Raw genomic sequence first — 17,313 nt, 5'->3', positions numbered from 1 at the left:
TAAATTGATTGATTGCTCAGTGAATAAAACATCGCTTGCATCCGGACAAGCGCTGGGGACACTATAAAACACGAAATCTTTCGCATGCCAAAAACTTGTATTTTGTCTTCATCGCTCCTTTAATTCTTGTACATGAGTATTGCAAAGCGACAGTTACAATATGTTTGGCCAGGGGCCCTATTCTCGACTGCACAAATTGCCGGCATTTCGCCCATGTTTTTTTGCGTAAGCACGACGTAAGCAATCAGTGACGTGCTGCACCTATAGCTATGACGACATGCAGTGTAATTTGACGAGTCACTCATAAAGATCGCTACAAAGGTATCAAATATCGTGCAAGAAAGATATAAAAACACTTGGCATGTACTATAAAAATTAAGACGGTCGCTGAGGCTGACAAGAAAAACACATTTCTGGAGGTCAAATTTGGCGCCAACACCACAAGGCGATCGAGTAACCTTGATCCAAAAGCGAGCGAAAGGCGGATGTTGAGCCGTTGAGCTAAAGAACATCACACAATTTTTTTACCGTATCTTTCAATCGCTTTTATTAACATAGCTGGGCTCTCTGCTTCAATGCAAGCTTTGTTGCGTTATCACCTTCCCTGCCGCCACCGCCGCCACGCCATCGTCTGCTGCTATGTTACAAGTTTATGGCGTGATCACAGAAAAAGACGGCCGCGACCATCGCTTCTATTACACAAAGAGCAGCGAAGCGCTACGCCTGATAACCGCGGAGCGCACCGATATCGCCGATTCATTCATTCGTCAAGCTCGACTGCAATCAGCGCTGTAATGAACTAAATAGTCACTTTTCATTGTTATTTTCCTCTTGAGTTCGATCATGTGACCCAACAGCTTACTAGGACAAGTATGGACAAATGCCATGCATTGGGTTCTCTTTGTCATGGAGAGGCTTGTACTGCCCTCTGATGTTGCGGTTACGCCAAACAAATAATTTTTATTTCACTGCCAAACATAAAAGCAAAATACTGCATGTTATTTGTATGTTCCATGATCGCTGACTTGGAAGCAGTTGAAACTATAATTTGTTTCGGTAGGAAACATGCTTTAAACAGCGCGCATGCGAAACTGCGCCTGCTGCAAATTGCCGCACATTTCGCGGCGCCGTAAGCCGGGGCAATATTGTGCCCTATTTTGCTGGTGTTTTGCGACAAAAACAGCCGCCATTTTCAAGCTGTTACGTAGCATTACGTCACTTTTACGCAGGCTGAAGTTGCCAATGCATGACGTAATCGTTCCCGCCAATTGTTTAAAATACGTCACGTTTTCTCAGCCAATCACAGAGGGGGTGTGTATTACAAGCAGTATTGTTGTTGAATAGCAAAGACAGGCTTACGTTGTCATGTACGCTGCATTTAGTCTGGTTTTCATTGCCGGCCAAGAATTATGCGCCTTTAGTAACGAGAAATAAGGCACACTTTAGAACTGGTGTCCGTAGACGACATGAAACGTCAAAATGACGACAGCACACACAACCGCTTTGTCAACCGGAAGCACGTGACCAAAATTGAAAGCCAATCAGAAAAGACTTCCGGAAAATTGCCTGAATTGCCGGCAATTTGTGCAGTCGAGAATAGGGCCCCTGCCCGTGAAACAACTTCCTTCTTCTATAGCTGGTATTCACTAGCGAGGCGCGCATGCAGGAAACCATGTGAGTGCGCCGTCACTGGTTACGTCGGGCTCCGCGGTATGGCGGTACTTGCCCGTGCTAAGCACATGATTTCCGTCGGGCGTTTGAAACTCTACCGCACCGAACGCAAAGTAATGCCCCGAGTCCAATGTGAGTGCGATTAATAACACCTTTGTTGACGCCACCGCTGCGAATCGGGTTGGAACGGAGCAGACGACGCACGCCGCTCATTCTTTTTTTTTTTTTAGCGCGCGGGAGCAGTGGCACAAGCCGCGCCATGTCCGTGGCGCATCGGCCATCTCTGTGGCCGATTCCAGTGATGCCAAGCGACGAAATCGAGAGCTAAACGTTTCTATGAAAACCACCTATAGGTGCCAGCGCCGAGGAAAATGACGTTGGACATTCAGCGACTATGGCCTACAATGTGCGATATTGTCACGCCCGACTATTGTTGTTCTGGTCCTTTAGTGATCAAAGGAGACCACACGACCAAACATGTGGAGATGAAAATTGGGGAAGGTAGGCGCAGCCGAGTTGTGGAAATGATGTGTCCATAACTCAAAAAATGTTGCAGTAGAATATAAAATAAACCCAACAGTGCTGAACCACAACAAGAAAGGAAATCGTGAAGATTAATTATTGCACAGCGTGAGCCATTTTCACGGAAGTAGCGTCACTCACTCCCACTTCATGTGCACCCTCGTCCTTCTCACTCTATTTAATTTTCTTTCTACTTACTTTCTTGTTCAGGCCTGGTCTGCCAATTACTTAATCCAGCTGGGACTGAATAAAAGCAAGCTTAATGTGGGCCTGCCACTGTTCGGACGCACGTTTACACTAGCTGATCCGAACATGCACGACTTCTACGCACCTGTCACGGGACCTGGACCCGGTCGTAATAACACCAACGGCATGGTAGAGTACGAATGGGTAAGCGCCATTTTTGCCGAAAGCACGATTTTTCGGACCGAATTCGCGACACTTGGTGGTGGCTCCGAATTTCCGTAAAACTTGGGATTGAAGTTGCTTGTCCCTCTAATGGTGTTTTTATAGCTTTGGATACGATGCGCAAGATGCTGCCAAGTTTGCTAAAGCCTCAATAACCTTTTGTTCTAGCTGAAAGACCGCACTGTTTACCGCTCTTGCAGGTTTGGTTAGACGACAAACGATGGTTTCTTTGCTTGAAAATTAAAAATTCGGCAGAAACACTTAAGACTGGCCTACGCGTAGGGACGCGAAAGCGTTAAAATCCCGCGCGTAGAAGCTTTACTTGCGATCATCACTGCTGCTCCGATAACATCATCATCATGAGTGCCGATCATCACGTGGGCGGATCGCTTCAGCTGCTTCATCCTTCTCAGTCGCAACTAAAGCTTGCGGTTTCCACGGTCGTTTCTCTCTGTACGGAGGTCTTTCTCCCTAGAGCCTAGATTCCCACAACTTGGTGCGAAAATGCGGGACCGAACCAGGGACCTTCAGGAGCTTGAGGGGAAAGATAGATCCGACAGACAATCAATAAAGTGCAAGTACACCTGCACAGCCTGACGACCAACTCTACTGTTTTCATTAGAGCGCTTGGAGGGAAATAGATTTCGAACTCGACCATTCCGTTGAAAGAAGAAACAGTGATGGGTTCTTTCCGAGAAGACAACCCATCAAAACAAAAAGCCTGATGTGTTGGTAAGGCAAATTGCTGTTCTAATTGCATGGGACATTTATTTGGATGTGTTGACTGGAAGCATTGAATGCTTACGGCCTCGTCTGAAAGCAATCGAGACCCGACTTAGACCCGGCAAAAAGTAGTGAAGGAATTCGCAAGAGTTCATTCCATAAACGTCATAGAATTGCATGCTTGCACCGAGCAGCCAGACGTGATATCAGCTCTTGAACAAATTTTAGAGTTAAAAGTATTGGAATCAAGGACCAACCAGCTACTCATAGAGATGACTCCATCATACCTGAATTTGTTCAACCCATTCCGAACCATGATGGCCGAGATGACGTCACTACTCCCGGAGAAAAGGCGCACACGTTCCCGAAAACTTCCAGGCGCCGGGAAAAGTCTCCACTATCTCAGTGACCCTACAAACGAATCGATGTCTGTAGCAGGCTCAAAAAAGTGGAATAAGGCAAAAACAGACGTTAAGGGGCATTTGGTCCAGGCAAGGAAGGGAATACTTGTATAAACATCACCCTGAAAGCAAGACAGGTCAAAATGCATCGGATGAGCTGAAACCAAGATCAGTCGTGCTCGCTAACAATGACACAAAACCATGTGCGTTGAGGAGTCTGGCTAAAAAACCGAGGGTTAAATGCTTCCGCGTAAGGTTTCCACTTTTATTTCCTGCACCTTAAGCTATGGGAGCGTCTGCAGCGGCTTCACGTCTATTTTCCGTGTTTTAGCGCGAGTACTTTGTGAACCGGTGCAAAAATGGTCCTCGATTCCGCGACTCAAACGGAGCTCACTTGTTCCACGGCGAAACCGGATTTTCTCATTCGCCAACCGCCTCACGGTACACCCCCGAACCCTCCTACCATCACTATAACTCTGAGACAGATCAAAATCCGTATAAGGTACCCAGGACAGAAGTGCTAGGGCTTTCAATACAATACAATACAATACAATACTCCAATACAATGCAATACCATACAATACAATACTCCAAATACCTCAAACTAAACACCCAAATCACTCAAACCATTAGTCTTCTCCGATGCATCGCCCCCCCCCCTTCGCCCTAAACGGGCGTCAGGGCCTCAAGGAGGCAGAACGCCTACACTTCATTCAAGCTTTCATTATCAGTCGACTCACCTACTCGAGTAATCACGTACCGCAGTTCCACCCGTGCAGCAAAGTAACTTTAGACAGTAAACCACCTGTTGCCTGAAGTTTACAGAATCTCCCTGCGGGTACCTCACAGCGTTCTCCTTTCCAGAGTAGACTTGGTATCCGCAATACCCCTGAAGAACTTATTGAGGCCCTCCTTATGAATCAATACTCCCGCCCGCTGCGGAGCTGACAATTATTTGCCGATTGCACATTCACATCCTCTGATTCTGATTGCAGGGTTTTAACGCACCGACGCAGCGCAGGCTATGAGGCGTGCCGTAGTGGAGGGCTCCGGAATAATTTTGATCACCTGGGGATCTTTAACGTGCGCCGAAATCTTGTACAAACGGACGTTTTTGCTTGTCGCCTCCGTCAGGAAAGCGGCCTCCGCGGCCGGAAATCGAGCCCGCGACCTCGTGCTCAGCAGCGCAACGACTTAGCCACTGAGCCACCACGTCGGGTACATTCACATCCTCATCTTCACCAATTATACCCTACCGATTCCCCCTCTCATTCAACACGCTATCCTAACCCGGCCACTACCCCGCAACATACACCCCACAAACCACGTCGCTCGTAGGGAATATTGCGCACGTTACCTGGGGAGACAATGTCGCATCAAATCCACAGGCCACTATGTCGATACCGCTAGCTACTCAAAACAACACAGCATATGTCCTGACGGTCATTAACGCTGATAAATCCCCCCCCCCCTTCCCCTAGCTCACCATCCGCACCCACTTACCTACTGCGGTGGAGGCGGGAACTTCGCCCGAAGGCGGACATCAGCCAAAGATTACAAAATTCTTCAGCGCAATTCCCGCAAAACGTCCGTGGAGCAGCTGTCGACACCTGCCTACACCGGTTTAGGAGGTAATGAGGCGGCCCACATAGGAGGTAGAAATTTTACTGCCCCAGCGAGCCCTCCTGTTACCACTAACCATGAGGCGCAATACACTCGAGATAGCCTTAATACGTACACGGCTATCACCGTGCACTACCAGATACCCTCTCCTACCACTCACTTGCTACAATGCAAGAACGCTTCTACCGGCTTCTTCAAACTAACACCCTTCCGTGTCGCAAACACCATCGCCTATACCCTGACCAGTACCCATTACCAATATACCCCTCTGCGGAGATGACGACACTATCCTCCACAGTATTGACGACACTATCCCCTATATTGACCAACAGGAGGTGGCGTTGGTCGGCTCTGCCCCCCGGGTTCAAAAATCCGTAGTGGAATGTGAAGCCGAAGTGACAGCTGGGCTGCGCCCAATGGTCACTACGAATAAAGTTTATTCCTTTCAGAAAGAAAGAAAAGGTCGTAGGATGTAGAGGACGCCTGAAGGCAATAGAAACATTTTACCTGTGTATAAGGTTTGGCCAGGTAACCCTGCATATCCTCCGTGGCTTCTTTCAAGTCCTATTATTTAGTTGTTTGTGCAGGGTCTATATCAAAAAGGGGTTTACCTGCAGTCACCGCGCAGCAACTGGCTGTTTGTCAAATATACATGCACTACCCCGGTTTCACCGATGGGTCTTTCCTAGTAAATTCCTCTATGTCAGCGTTTGTTATACCGACATTACATTACGAACACAAAATTAGACTGTCCCATTATACTTCGTCATATGCGGCGGAACTTTACGCTTTTCTGTTGGCACTGCGGTTCAAATTTTCAAAGTTTCAAAGTTTATTTCAAAAAATGCAATAATGTGCGATTACACAATGTAAGTATACAAGAAGAGGTTCCAAGGTAGGAAACAGGGGACGGGACGTCCTATGCTTCTACACCATAAATAGCGAGCATATAAAAAGACATAGTTGGAAGTTAGCAATCCATTAGCACATAACGGTAAAAAAAAATAGTGGCGGTGTAGCAGTTCCTCAAAACTGGTTGGTCCTCTCCGACCCCCCAGCAGTGCTAGCATCTATGAAACACACTAGCAGCGCTTTGAATGATTCATTAGTAATGAAACTTTAAACGTATTCACTACAGCCTCTGAGGTGCATCATATTGTTTTTCAGTGAATTCCTGGCCACTGCAACATTCCCGGAAACGCAGCGGAGGTGTCACAGCTCGCCAAGCGCATCAATTTGCAACCACAGGCAACTTGCCCCTTGTACATTCCAGACTTGCGACATCTTTTAACGAGAGCTTGTGGCAGCCTTTGTCACTCTACGCGGTTTGACGGATGGTCACAAAGCAGCCTGCTCTTTGACGTTGAACCATTATTGCGGTTCAAAATTCTAATACCCACATCCAGAGGCTTCAAGACGCTTCTACACCGCCTGCGTATTGGCACTGCTTACACAAAACATTTTCTGCACAAAATTGGCAAAGTTCAAAGTGCATGCTGTTTATGTAGTCATCCTGATGAAACTATTGCTCATGTCATTTTAGAATGTCCCCGTCATGCCGCTGCGAGGGGGCATTTTAAAATTGTGCTCATGTCTTAGACAATAGGCCGTTTAACCTTTCCAAAGTTCTCAGAACATGGTCAACACCAAGTCAGCGACGGCGTTCGTTTCTTGCCCTTAAGCTGTTTCTAGAATCGCTCATATTGTAGGATTTGATTAGTTTCAAAATGTAACTCTACCTTTAGCCTTAACGCCCCTTAGAGTTTACAAACACTACTAGCTACCATTATATTTTTATCGTGTTTTTCATTGTGCAGTTTCTTTCCCTCCTCCATTTGTATTGTATATTGTCTCTTCTCTTGCGTGTACTTTTAAAGACGATAGTTTTTCTTGGGCTCCTTAAACGCAAAAATTTCGGTCTGTATGTATGTCTATCGGTCTGTCTGACTCGATTCAGCCATCCGGCCAAAGTGAAACGCAAGCTGCGCAAAGTTCTTATATACCCACAGCCAAATCTAAACATCTAAGTCCGGTGTCAATATTCATACTTTTCAACATTGTTGAACAAGAACAAGACTTCAAAATCAATACATAAGTGATATTTGCAGTGTTCCTTTATTCAAATTTATGGATGCTGGTTTTTGCGACAGCTAATGAAATAATATTAACTGCAGAAAAAAATTCACTCCGTCGCCTGCTGTTACCCCCGCTACTACAGTCAAACCCGATTATAACGAACCCGGATAGAGCGAATTATGCTATATATCGAACAAAGAAAGATCAGTTACGAAAATGCACGCGTAACATATTCCTTATAACGAAGTTCACAACTGATATATCGAACTCGGGGCGCCTACAATTGCCGACAAAATGCATGGTCTCAGAGAGGCGATTGAGATGTTGATTGGATGCGATGGAGATGTTGAGCCTCCCATGAAGCGACGTCACTCCCGCCACTTTTTGTAACTGTTTCCGACGTGCCTGACTCCCGATTAAACCCTCCCAGTCAGCGAGTCCGGACTAAGATGGAAGCATCGATGAGCTGTGAAAACAGCTCCCCAACGTTCCCGATGTTGTGCTGAAAGGAGTGCCCTTCGAGGATTGCCTGAGTGTCGACGACGACGTTGCCTTCACTGCGAGCCCCTCGGGCGCCGACACCATCACCGATGTCATGGCTGCTGGCCCTGCTCGAGGCACCTAAGAGGCGGAGGATGTCGTGAGTGAAAGCCATCCGATGCTTAATGAAGCGCTTTCGGCAGTCAATGTGCTCCACCAATATTGCTTCGATATTGAAGGACACGGACTGCAACTGATGCAAATAATGTATCATCTAGAGAATGCTGGGCTAGTTGACACCGCCAAAACTAAAGTAGAAACAAGAATCACTGCTTCTTTGGAAAAGTAGGTAGTTACAGAGGAAAGTATCTTTATTGCTTGCAATAAATAGACAGTTTTGTGTAGGGTAATGGCATACTTTGTTGTGTTCGTTTCTGCATGCGGGGATGGCAGGAGGAGTGGGGTGGTGAGAGGGTCCCGCGTATTGCGAACTCGTAACAAAAAACTTGTTATACGTGGGTTCGGCCATTTCGAACTATTGGATACATCGAACTAATCGTGCATATTCTCTATAACCGGGTTTGACTGTATATCCCCTGGAGGCATTTTAAGAAATCAAAGGGCAACAGTAACGAAACGTTTCACTAGATAGGTTCGCGTTCTGCTTGTAACGCTCGTGGAGTAGGGCAACGTGGTTCTATAAACGCTGTAGTATGGTGCCTCGATTCATGCGCGTCTCCGCCGTACGACAGCGCCAGCAGGGGCTCGGCCAGTTGGGAGAAGTGCAGGATGAGCTCTGCTCGGCCGAGCAGGAAAGCGTCCCGCATCAGCCACAGCTGGGCCAGCAGGCAGCCACGTTTCATTAGCAGCTGCCACAGGTGCTGCACTAAGGAGGAGGATGCCATCGACAATGGCAGCGCTTTCTTTTAAGAGCAGGGCACTTTAGGGGTTCGCCTTGTCATTGTAGCTCACTCGCTGGAACCAAGTAGAGCCACACGGCGTTCCGTCGTAGCGGCTGTCGTCACGGCATAACGGAGGGGCTTCGAAAACCAAGCAGTTCATATAGTCATAAGCGTTCGAAATTCGTGAAACGCTGGTGCTTGTCATACATCTTCCCGTTGTTTAGCGCAAAGAAAACTATAGGTACATTTGAGGGAAAATATACGTGATTAACGCGTTTCTTTAGTTAAGGACGACTGTCGGGCTGGTTTTGACGATAGTAAACGCAAAATGTGGCAGTGCAACGCCGGCACGTGCGGGGAGAAAAGCACAAAGAGAACAGCACTCCCGCTGGCGCAATTTCAGGTAGGGGGCGCGCGAGCATTGCGAAGGCGGAAAATTTGAATTGCATTGGGTGATAGCAGTAAGCGAATAACGGCAGTACAGCCCATTATGGCGAATCACTGCTCTGCACTTCCGACAGCTTTCACATTGAGTGGAACGGCTTTAATTTTTTTAGGGTATTTTTCGCTTGTATTCCATCATCCACAAGCTCAGCAGAATCACGAACAAATGCAGTGCCTTGGGTTCTTCGTAATAGAGGGGCATATACTGGTTCATGCCTAAATGGAGAGAACTAAGATCTGCAAGGGACGAACACACCATAACCAATAGAACGGGCAATGATATTGTCCTAAGAGAAGCATTGCAATCGTATAGCGCACGTCAAGAGCTGTAGCTGTAGCTAAATCACCTTAAGGTGATCGTCTCTGATTTTTTGTTTAGTTTGTACAAATACAGCCACGTATATAGTGATCTACTTTCTCATTATCGCCACACTCGCCTCTACTGTCCATTTTCCATTTTCCCATGCGTCCCCCGAACGTGGCGCAGACTTCAGACCGGCAGTTATTTCAACTTCAGCGTACTCTCATACATCTCCCCCACCACCTTATCCTCGGCCCCCGCCATCATTGGACACAACTGCCCGCCTCATACTGTTCTACACAGTATTCCCATACTGTTCTCATACTGTTCCCGCTAATACTGTTTATACCGTTCTGTTCACATACTATTCCGTAATAACCCGATACCGTCCCCTCCTCATCCGCTCAATGGTGTCAATGGGAATGAGCACTGACCATGCTGCACCCCGAGGAGCAACCACGCCTGATCAGTCCTAAGAGTGCTGGGGAAGTATTGTTCCACCACAGCCAAAAGTGGTCAACTTCTGCGCTTCTCGTCTTTTATGTCGCCATCAATATCATTCCATCACCCGTTGCAACGCGTTCTACTAAGCCTACTTCATGCCATTGTGTGCATACAAAGACTCATACACGCTTTGCTTGTCTTCAGCGTTGATGACGCCTGGGAAGTCACCCAAGCTGCTGCCGCCCTCTCATTTGCAAGATACTGCAATATGCCCAGGTATTCCTTTTCCTGCGCAGGCACTGGAAAGCTCGTACCCGCCGTATCGGCTTGCCATGACGGGTGAAGCCACCGTGGCGGCGTGAGCGTGACATCATCGTCCCACGTCGTCACACCCCGCCACTGACGGCGCGCGGAGGAGCAAAAGCGCACCGTGCGCGAATGAGGGCAGTGCATGGCGTGCTCTTTGAGTCGGTGTTTTTGGAAAAAAGAGGCTTGAACCAAAGCGCGTGCTCCCAAGAGCGATGTCTCAAAACAACCGTATGAAAGACAGGAATGTGTTTCAAAAGAAGCATCTAAAGCAAACAAATGTGCCTCAGTGGAACACAAAGAACATTTGTAAGCAAGGTATCTGTACAAACCCCCCAAAACAGGTCCGTGTTTACGAAATTATAACAAATCTGCGACAGATCACTCCTATTTGTTTTTTGTTGGGCTTTTATTTGCGTATCCTCTATTCTAATCCTTAGATTATGCCGTGCGCGTTCAACTTTCACTTATACATTGCTTAACGTGCCCAACTGTAGTTGTCTTTGTTTGGTAAGAAGAGCAATTAAACTTAGTTATCGAAACAATGCAGCCCAACCTATTTCTTTTAACGTGTTTCAGTGCATCCGAGCATTAAATGATGTTCATGTTTTCTTTGAACAGGTGTGCCGGTTCCTCAAGGACAACTGCACGGTATCTGTGTACGACAAAGAAAGCGAGGCTCCGTATGCATACAACAACTACACCTGGGTTGCATACAACGCAGAAAGAGCGATCACTGCCAAGGTTAGCTCCCGGCTTAACTACTTTGCTGTGAATGCAGAACAACTATTCTGATTGATGAATCCGATGAGAGTTTGGGTACAGCATTAAGCGCACTGATAATTGTCAAGCAGAAGCCCAAAATTTATTTACATAAGTGGAGGAGGTGAAAAGCGAACGGCAAGGCCGAGAGGTTATCCAGGCGTAGACTGTACGCCTGGATAACCTCTCGGCCCTTTTGTTCGCTTTTCACAGGTTAGCAAACCGGGCAGCCCGGTTTGCTACCCTGCACTGGGGGAATGAGTTCAGGGGATAAAAGAGAGGGAAGGCGAAAAGGAGGGGATAGAAGCGGGGATGCGCAGACGCTGTAGTCTTTTTGTGGACATTATAGTAGTTCATCAAACGGTGTGTCATTCAGGAAGAACGAAGGTAAAAGAATGGCAGGAATTTTAACCAGACTATGGCCTAATTTGCTATCCTACACGTGGGAAAGGGAAGTTTCTGAGAAAGCTGTATAGCTTTCCTTTGTAGCCGTATGGCTGCACTTAGGTGGATGTCAAACTTTCCTTCACAGAAAGGGGAACAGTGGTAAAAAGAGGAAAACAGAAGAAAAGAGAAAGGTAAGGACAGAGCGTAAAGAGGTATGCCCAGCGTTATGACCCTATAGGCAAAATAGCTCAGTGAGTTCATAGAGCGTAGTCTTTTGCGCTGCAGTCTTCTGCACAAGTTTGTCGTTTTTAGAAAACGCAGGAGCGCTTTTGTCGCCTTGTGCGTAGGTGAAGGAGAAAGCCAGTGGCCCAGGATTTTCTCCTCAGGGAACGGCCGCTGAGAATTTAGCTTCTATTGAGTTGAGGAGAGCGACCTTCTTTCCGATGAAAAACATGCACACTCACAAAACACATGGCGTAGGGTCTTCGGTGCGTCACCGACTTCAAACGCCTGACTGTCTGCCATTCAGATAAAATAGGAGATAGCATTCGTGAATGCGACTTTCCAGCCCGAGACGACAAAGAACGGTTGCATCAGACCATGGGAGGCCTAATAGAAGAGAACGCTGAAGATGTTGAACCAGGGTATAATACGAGCGTTCGTGAACTCTGGGATAGTCCATTTGGCTATCGGGGTCGTCCGGGCAAGTTTGCGGAAAGTCCTAGCTGGGTCTATCCTGGATAACGGAATGGCCTCCGTTTCTTTGGTGTGACAAGCGGGCAGCAAAACGAAATGGCTTGGCTTGACTGCGCTACTGCACGGCTCACCGACCCTCCGGCAGAATCAGTCGGCCCTGCGTTTAGCCGGCGGCTGCTGGTTGGTCGTCGCAATTCGTTCGCTCAGTTGAAAATATGCCACGACACGTTTGTGCAAGTAAGAATGTGCCTTTAGTTTCTTAGTTTGTACACTGTATCAACTAAGTCCAAGTCGCTCCTCACAAGCGCACATGCGACGCTTCGCTGACTGGTACGCTAATACGCATATCTAAGGACAATTGAAGCCGGGAGAAGGGTCAGCGAAGTTAATATAGGTACTAAAGAATTAAAATCAACCGATACTTTTATCGTACAGCGTAAAACCAGGGCGCGGAAAGCACTTTTTGTTCTGCGCGAACTAGCACAGCGCTCAACAGCACGAACACACATCTGCGAAGGCTTTTCCGTCTAAGGAATACAGTCGCTCGACATGGGATATTGTGGGCATTTGGGAGACGATTACGGCATGAGCACTATACAAGAAATAGTCATCTAAGCTGCTTGAACTGCTAAAACTAAATTAAAATGTAAACTTCCTACACATTATATACTTTATATTTCCGCCGCTGTCATCGTTGGCTTATAGCCGAGTGGTTTGGCGCCCTAGGTATGTTGCTTTGCAAGTCGCAATCCCCTATAGTGCATGTTTTTTTGTGAAGTTGATTTATTTTTCGGCAATGCTTTCTATACTTATTTCAGCATTTTTTCGCAGTAAGGTTCATTGCTCCTAGAGCGCGTTCGCAGAACGCGTGAATACTGACACTCGCGCTGGCGAGTTCTCATTGGCGTGTCGTTGCCATAAGCAACGAGTGCTTTTGGGCACAGTCCCGGATCAGCCGGCCCTTCGCGTGGTGCGAACACGCCTCTTACGATACTGGCACGAGCCAGGCAAACTCCAAAGGTGGGGGAAAAGCGCATCGCATTTGAGCGTCTCCGGTGGCGCGGAGGGCGCTCATTCACTGCGTACACCTCGGCTAGTGATTGTTACGATTACAAGCCGTGCTGGTAGGCTTATCTGACGCATTTTGCAGCCGACAACACGGCAGAAGTGGGGTATGCCGACTACTGAAATTGCGATCATGCTCATCCAACGATGCCGTCGGATGTCAAGCATGTTTTACAGAACCGAAACTGAAACTGGTTTGAATGCTAATCTTGGACATCGTCCACTCACGTAGCACCTTGTGTTGCCGTCACTGCTGTTAGTTGGTGCGGCCGCCGCAAATTGCGCAAGGTAGTTTTTCTCCTTTTGGGTTCTATAAAATAAATACCACCTTATCGCACGGATAAACGATGAAAAGTGTGTTTATTTGAGCCAGTCTACGCAGTGAAAGTGAAAACAGAAGCTTGACAAATTCACCAGAGTGTCCTTTTAAAGGAGCCATTAAGACAAAATACAAGTTGGGTTTATTAGAAAGACTGCTTAGTCCCGATAACAATGATCCCAATATCATCGCAATCTTCGAAAAAATAACGGAGATATTAAGGAAAACGTTTGAAGCAGTCGCGACCCCCTAGCCAATTTCCCGCAACTTTTCTATGACGTCACGGAACCTTGTTTGTGCGATTGGCGGCCGCCTAACTGACCTGTCGCGACGACACATGATTGGACGTCTGTAATCCGTCCTCTAGTTCCATTTGACCGGATCACTTGAACGCTAACGTGCAGTTAAGGCACTGAGAATTATGTTTTATTGTGGGCCCATACGACGTCATTCTTGCTCATAACACGTCACTGTGGCGCCAAATTTGAAAGTTTTTAAATACTTCTTGCTTTTTTTTCGTTAAAAAACATGTTTTGCGGCTCTAATGAAACTGAGTGACATACTGAATCCTAGTTCTTTCAAATTAAACGAAGTTGTATTTTCTCTTCATGGCTCCTTTAAAGGGTTAAGACCTGACTTTATGAAGCACACGGTTATGCTGAGCAAAACACGTATTTCCGCGAAATGATTCCTGTCGTGAGTCAAAACTGGGATATGTGAAAATGAGACACGAAAGGCAACAGGACAGACGCAAACTCACAACTGCTCAATTTCGCGGAAAGATCCACCAGATACACTCTGGCACATCAGCAGGAAGTATACATCAAATTCTGTATAAAATTTTCAAGAATGTTGAACAGTGACAGCAACGACTGTACAAAAACAGTATTTAATTTTGAAATAGGAACGCGGAGAATTTCCTGACATAGGCTCTCTAGCATATGCGAAATACTTTCTCGTAAATTTATGGGCTGGCCATAGCGCACAGGTTCTGTGCAGAATAATTGATTTTGTTTTGTTTCTTATTTCTAAAAGAAAAGAATGCTATGTACGGATATTCATGGGTAAAGTCGTCTCTTGCCCGTTTCATGTAGTTAACATAAAGTTACGTAACCTCCAGGCCACCTTCAACAAAGCACCATTTGACGTTCACAAGACGGCATACGACGGCACTCATGGGTAAAATGTGTGCAAACTGTCGAAACGATGCCATTGACACGCTTCACGCTCAAGCGATGACCACGGCGACAATGTTTCGTGGAACTGAACTGGCACGTTTTTCCGCAATGGCATCTCATCATTGCTTTCCTAGATGAAGTGAACACGCAGAGGTAACTTTGTTGCTTACGGCGAGACAAGTACGCGTATTCGTTTTTTTTTTTTTTTTTTTTTTTATCGTGCTCAGCGCACATCCTGCGTCGTGCGCAACGTGAACGAGCAGCCGACGCGAGAGCGGCATCCACACTCGGAGGGGTTCGTCTCTCTGCCGCCAGGGGCCGGCTGTGTTCGATATCGGGGCGAATATTGACAAAACACGCCTTATTGGGCGGTGTTAGTCAGAAAAACGCAGTGTCAAAAACTTCAGGATTAAACATTCTCGCGGTTATGTTGTTTCAATTCCGTGTTTGAGGAAGCCAAATATGTAAACATTTCGGAGTCACGAGGTCAATACATCTCTATCAAACGCTTAACATTTTGTAGCGGATTCGCAAAGGAGATCTTCTTTTAATAAACTGTAACACCTGTTTTTTTACGCTGCAGGTTAACTGGACTGTTTCTCAAGGCATAGGGGGTGTAATGACCTACAATCTTAATTTCGACGATGTCAACGACACCTGTGGAGGTGGTCCTTACCCCATTCACAGACTGATCCGCAGACTGCTCCTCAATGAAACAGGCATAAGCTGATGCCGTCCCTCAAAGAAGAAACAAGAGCAAATATGTAACAAAATAAAATTTTATTTTATTTTATTTTTTAAGGAGCCAACGTCCATTGTGACATAAAAATACTGCGATATATACTGCTAAACACAGCATACCAATTTGCATGCAGCATAAAACAAAAAACATAAAAACAAAAGTTGCCCCAGAAAACCAATCGTCCATTAATTTAAAATAGACTAAGACAAAGGCATAGTGAACTCCAGTTAAGACGAACTCGGTTAAGACAAATTCTCGCTTATGCCGAACAACGTCGGAACGTTTGTTTGGTTTTACATAGACTCAATACAAAAAGAAATCCGCTTTAGACGAACAGCCTTGCACGTACTCTCGGCTAAGACGAACAACTTTCGGGATGACAACCACTGCTGGCGATTCTGGGTAGCGAACACAACTGTCTTGGTGGGACGCGGCGGGACATTCACGTGACCAGAGGGAAAGAAAAGAAATAAAAAAAAAACACAGCGCGAAGCCAATTCGCGCCACAAATGAAAGAAGGGAGCGAGAAAAAATACACGCGGGTAAAGCTACCACTTCTTCCACCCTCCATACCGCGGAGCCAGCGGCGAAGCAAGGAAAAAAACAGTGAGGTGATTATTGTGGCCGCTCTGCTCTGGAGGAGAGAGGCGCGAAACTAGGAGGATAAAAAAGTAATAAAAAGCGACGACGGAAACTTCCTGTTTGCGAACGTAGCAGCTCTCCAGACCATTGCCATTTCTCAGCGGGAGATGTGAGTTCGCGTTGCGAATCCCACCGTGTCACCGCCGAGATAGCAAGGAGTTCTCTCTGTGTCTGCTGCGTTGCCACTTGAGGTAGTGGTTGTACGCTCTCCTTCGGCGCTTGGACTGGATAAAACCACTAAAGAGCACTTGAAGACAGTCTTCTATCAAGTTGCGCCCTCAAATAAATGCTTTGTTGCCTTTTTCCTCCATTGTATGTCTGCTTCAAAAACTATCTTTAAGCAAGATATTTTCATGTACTTGGGCGTGTTGCAGATTATTTTTCTTTTGGGGAGGGGGGACGGCTTCTGATAAGACGAACAAGTTATCATGGTCCCTTCGAGTTAGTCTTAACGGGAGCTCACTGTATTGTTTCTGACATTTTTACTTTGCGAATAAAATCACGTTTTGTCCTTCTCTCGCCACGTTTTCTCGCGCTGTTCCACGAATGAGTGCATACCAACTAGCCCAGTTCTCTAACTTGAGAATCTTTCGAATAACCAGTGGACGATTCAGCGTACCATTGCCACTCAAGGCCTCTTACGCGTACATTAGAAACATAAAAGTTGTAAAATAGTTCGGGCCGCGTGACACCTGAACGTGATGACACGTGAGTAGAACAGTTGCACACCAGCCGCGCAGAACCATGATTCTGATGAAGCTGTGGCGTGCGCCAGTCTGCTTGCTGGCATAGTCAGAGGAATACGAATAAAACTACGGCAAATAGTGACGCACACACTGTGTAGTAGAACAGAAGCCATTCGAAGTGATTCACGCCAAAAGACAAAGAAACGAAAGCCAAGAAGCATGTAGCGGAAAAGAAGGTGTTGCAAGTAACGCCAGGCTATCGCCTTCAAAGAATATAGTCAGACTTAAGTATCCCAAAATATATTTTTTTTCTGCTTCATGTTATCATCCCACGTATCTGCATGCTGACTTTCATTAAGACGAAAGCCAGTCTTCGACGTCATGGTCGTCTGTGCCACTGAATGTCACCGGGTCACGCTGGCGAATCATCCCGCAGCAGATGACAGATGATGGCACATTCGCGACGCTGGTTGTCTCGCGTCCCCAAGCATGGCAGGAGCAGTGAGGAACGAGTTGCAAACCCTTTTTTTTTCTT

At 46.6% G+C, this 17,313-nt stretch overlaps 1 protein-coding gene across 2 annotated transcripts in view; it reads left to right on the top strand.

Moving 5' to 3' along the window:
* LOC144167749 (chitinase-3-like protein 1) overlaps positions 1-15,462 on the top strand; it is a 64,565-nt gene extending 49,103 nt beyond the window's left edge. Inside the window, exons 6-10 of one of the 2 annotated variants that reach the window (XM_077696932.1) lie at positions 2,404-2,583; positions 7,855-8,064; positions 10,200-10,271; positions 10,923-11,045; positions 15,292-15,462. In XM_077696932.1, the coding sequence (XP_077553058.1) occupies positions 2,404-2,583; positions 7,855-7,872 (198 nt within the window). In that variant the 3' untranslated portion in view covers positions 7,873-8,064; positions 10,200-10,271; positions 10,923-11,045; positions 15,292-15,462. The remainder of the gene's footprint in view (positions 1-2,403; positions 2,584-7,854; positions 8,065-10,199; positions 10,272-10,922; positions 11,046-15,291) is intronic. The other variant, XM_077696933.1, reaches the window with a different exon arrangement.
* The last annotated feature ends 1,851 nt before the right edge of the window (positions 15,463-17,313 follow it).

This window comes from Haemaphysalis longicornis, unplaced genomic scaffold, assembly GCF_048455015.1.
Source record: "Haemaphysalis longicornis isolate Haplotype H1 unplaced genomic scaffold, Haemaphysalis longicornis Haplotype H1 scaffold_2, whole genome shotgun sequence".
NCBI classification, from domain to species: domain Eukaryota; kingdom Metazoa; phylum Arthropoda; class Arachnida; order Ixodida; family Ixodidae; genus Haemaphysalis; species Haemaphysalis longicornis.
This window is presented reverse-complemented; position numbering and strand designations above follow the sequence as displayed.